General features: G+C 38.6%; 1 protein-coding gene across 1 annotated transcript in view; it reads left to right on the forward strand.

The window, feature by feature from the left end:
- The window catches only part of LOC137628586 (E3 ubiquitin-protein ligase TRIM13-like), a 6,152-nt gene that overhangs the window by 901 nt on the left and 866 nt on the right, over positions 1–4,385 (forward strand). Inside the window, exon 2 of the mRNA XM_068359739.1 lies at positions 3,645–4,346. Within this exon, the coding sequence (XP_068215840.1) occupies positions 3,645–4,346 (702 nt within the window). The remainder of the gene's footprint in view (positions 1–3,644; positions 4,347–4,385) is intronic.

Consider the following 4,385-nt stretch of genomic DNA (forward strand, 5'->3'; position numbering starts at 1 on the left):
TTTTCTACATCGTGTACGCCAATGGACTATGAACAACCATTTTCCTCACTAAGACAAGAAGGGCCTAACTGCAAGTCTTAGTGCCTTTTGCTTCACGTAAGTTTCTTATATTGAATACAATTACGATAGTCATACCCAATGTCCTTTAAATATACTGTACCAACCGTGTGTCACACGATCGTACATAGTAATGACATTTAATTTTGTGTATATATTATGCTTGTATCTTCACTCTCCCCTCGCACTAACAAGGACCTGAAATACCATGTCTGTTTTTCTCACCGTTAACTGTTAATCGGTGCGGTATCGGTTGAAGAGGAAATTTCCTGTTATGTCTTTTATGCCTTTTTTGCATGGAGTTCATGTATATAAAAGCGAGTGTTCTTTAATAAAGTTACTCAGTTGCTTTCATCCTGCCTTTGAGTCACAACCTTCTCTCGGCCCGTCACAATACTCTCCAAGTATATTCAAGGGATCTTACTCCTAGTATTAGGCGATATTCTTAACCACAAATTGCGAAAGAGTAGCAAGACTTTGCTAGCCAATCCTGACAGAATCAAGAGTGATTTTTGACTTGTTTGAGCTATATAGAGATTAGTTTCAATACGGGTGATATGATGGGTGGTCTTTTCGTACGATGTCACTTCGTCCACGTCCTTTTGTCCAATGTCTTTTCGTCCGATGGACTCTTGGTCCAACGACATTTGGTCCAATTACTAAAGAAAACAAGTGTTTTAAGGGATTGTTATTAGTTTAATTCACTTCTGTGTTAAAATGTTATACTTTATGGGACATTCAAAATTGTGCCAGAACAGTGGTATCAACTATTTTGCATCCATGTACAAGTTAATGTTATAGTAGTTTCCCACGGGTCATTGCATTACTGTCGAATAAAACCAGGCAGACATATGAATCAGTTTTTGAGCAGCCTCGGACAATGCAATTCGAAGAGTCATTAGATGACTCGCCCTGACAATTAAGATGAAGTATTATTGCTAAAAATGAGAATTTATGCACTATTTTAGGCTTCCGTGACCGTTATATTCAGCCTAGCCGCTGTCAAGTGATTTAGGCTCCCACCAGAACTGTTGCTTCACTGGCAAATTTAGCCACATTTGAGCACCTTCACTCTTGCCTTGGGGAATCAGGAAGACATGTGAGTGGCAATAGATATCCACGATTTTAAATTTCCCAAAATAGAAACCTCACCTACCCCCTTTTATTCATGATTGTATTGGTGGTCTTTTGAATAGCTCGCCGGTGGCCTGGTGGTAACGTCCTTGCCTGGTGATTGCCAGACTTGGGTTCTAGCCCCTCTCAAACTCATTTGTTCCTTTGGTCGCTGTAGCCTAACCATCCTTTGTGGTTTGGGCGAGCCTATAGGTCTACCTGCTGAGTCATCAGCAGCCATTGCCCGGCCCTCCTTGGTCCTAGCTTGGGTGGAGAGGGGGTTTGGGCGCTGATCATATGTATATAAGGTCAGTCTCTAGGGCATTGTCCTGCCTGATAGGGCAATGTCACTTGCCCCTTGCCTTTTCCATTCATGAGCGGCCTTTTAACCTTTAAACTCCTCACCATCCTTGTGAGATAAGGATTCGGCATTTGGGCGAGCCTATAGGTCTACCTGCTGAGTTATCAGAAGCCATTGTCCGGCCGTCCTTGGTCCTAGCTTGGGTGGAGAGGGGGCTTAGGCGCTGATTATATATATATATATATATATATATATATATATATATATATATATATATACATATATATATATATATATATATATATATATATATATATATATATATATACATATTTATATATATACATATATATATGTATATATGTATATACATATATATATACATACATATATATATATATATATATATATATATATATATGGTCAGTCTCTAGGGCATTGTCCTGCTTGATAGGGCAATGTCACTTGCCCCTTGCCTCTGCCATTCATGAGCGCCCTTTTAAACTTTAAACCCTCTCATCATGTAATTGATCAGCCTGGCCGTAGTATAGAAACTCACCCTTTTTACTCATCACATCTTATGCAACACAGGAATATTAGCTACTGTAATGAACACTATCATTAATGCTCTGTCCTATACCCAAATAAGAAGTTAAATGGAGAATTATTATCTATTAGAATATTTCAGGGGAGAAAGTTATTAAACAAAGAAATTAGAAGCAAAACTGTTCAATTTTTGGTGAGATTTTTAAGTTCATGTAAGTGAGTGCGGATTTTAGAGTCCATGTTTGAGAATTGTTAGTAATTCTTTAGAATGAGTGAATCGATATAACCATACAATTTTGTAAATAAAAACATTTATTGTAGATCATTCAAAATTCTGGGGTGTGTACAGGAAATATGTACAAATATATGCACAAAAATATGTACAAATATCTGTACAAAAACATGTACAAAAATATGTACAAAAATATGTACAAATATATGTAGAAAAATATGTACTAACATACTTTCTAGGTCTGTTGTTCTGTGATTCAGACATCCAAAAATTCTGCTCAACTAAAAAAGGTGTTTTCAAAGAAATGTTTTCCTTTTAATCTGAGATCATTTTTGTTTATCCCAGTAACTTAGACAATTTCCAGCTTTGATCTTAAGGGCTTGAATATTTCCATCAATACATTATATTTTTAGAAAATACCAACAAAATCTTTCTAATATGGTCTGTATTCTAAAAGTCATATTCCTGAAACTCTTCCTAATACTACATGGGTCTATTATAGATTCTATTGTCAAAGACACCATAGCTGGGGAAGTCACTACCAAGATCTTCCACTGTCTTGAGTTACTGTTATCTTGCTTGAGGGTACACTTAGGCACATTGTTCTATGTTTCCTTATTTCCTTTCATCGCTGGGATATTTTTCCTGCTGGAGCCCTTACAGGTCTTCTAGCACCCTGCTCTTCCAACTAGGGTTTTAGCTTAGCTTATAATGATAACAAGTCTTATCATTCCTTTTCCAGGCGTCCACGCTTGATGGTACACTTAGGCACATTATTCTATCCATTTCCTTATTTCGTTTCATCGCTGGGATGTTTTCCTGCTGGAGCCCTTATAGGTCTTCTAGCACCCTGCTCTTCCAGCTAGGGTTTTAGCTTAGCTTATAATGATAACAAGTCTTATCATTCCTTTTCCAGGCGTCCACTTAGGCACATTATTCTATCCATTTCCTTATTTCATTTCATCACTGGGATATTTTCCTGCTGGAGCCCTAATAGGTCTTCTAGCACCCTGCTCTTCCAAATAGGGTTTTAGCTTAGCTTATGATAATAACAATTCTATCATTCCCTTTCCAGGCGTCCACTTAGGCACATTATTCTATCCATTTCCTTATTTCATTTCATCACTGGGATATTTTTCCTGCTGGAGCCCTTATAGGTCTTCTAGCACCCTGCTCTTCCAAATAGGGTTTTGGCTTAGCTTATGATAATAACAATTCTATCATTCCCTTTCCAGGCGTCCACTTAGGCACATTATTCTATCCATTTCCTTATTTCATTTCATAACTGGGATATTTTTCCTGCTGGTGCCCTTATAGGTCTTCTAGCACCCTGCTCTTCCAAATAGGGTTTTAGCTTAGCTTATAATAATAACAATTCTATCATTCCTTTTCCAGGCGTCCAGTGCCCTGGAATGTGGCACGTGCAGTCAGGTATTCAGCGAAGATCGCTGCCCAAGACTCCTGCCTTGTTCCCACACGTTATGCGACCATTGCATCAACGGGATTATCTCTTCGAGCCAACGCAAAGCTTGTCCCTTCTGCAGGAAAGAATTCACAGCCAGTTCACCCAGCGACATGATGCTTATCAAAAGCCTCCTGGATGTCGCCAAGCTGGTTTCTTTCATGCACGACGAACCAAAGACACCTTCCAAAGGGCCAAAGAGATCTATGGTAAAGTTTACGAAGGATATAAGGAAGAAAATTACCAAGAAAGGCATCACTGAATGCCAGAAGACAAGGACTCAGATCATGGATGATATTGGAATTCTCAATGAGATGAAAAACGGAGCGCTTGAAAACTATGATAAAACGGAGGCTCTTATAAAAGAGCTCCAAAAACTGCAGCTTTCTTGTGCAAGTACTTTGAGCCACATAAATCAAAATACTAAAGTGCTGCAGAACAGCTTGGATGTTATGGTTCAGAAGGAAGATAAATTCAAAGATTTCAACGCTAAATTGGGAGCTGCAACAGACTCTACTTCTGCCGTAGTCGTTATGGACGAAGCGAAAGAGGTTCTCGAAGAAGTTCAAGAAAAGGTGAAGGAGATTAAAGAACTTCTTCAGAAGAACGAAGCAGAGAGAGGTCGTGTTGAAAAGGTAAGGCAATGCCCTCTCTATCTCTATATGCTTGTTTTT

Source organism: Palaemon carinicauda, chromosome 36 (assembly GCF_036898095.1).
Source record: "Palaemon carinicauda isolate YSFRI2023 chromosome 36, ASM3689809v2, whole genome shotgun sequence".
Classification (NCBI taxonomy): domain Eukaryota; kingdom Metazoa; phylum Arthropoda; class Malacostraca; order Decapoda; family Palaemonidae; genus Palaemon; species Palaemon carinicauda.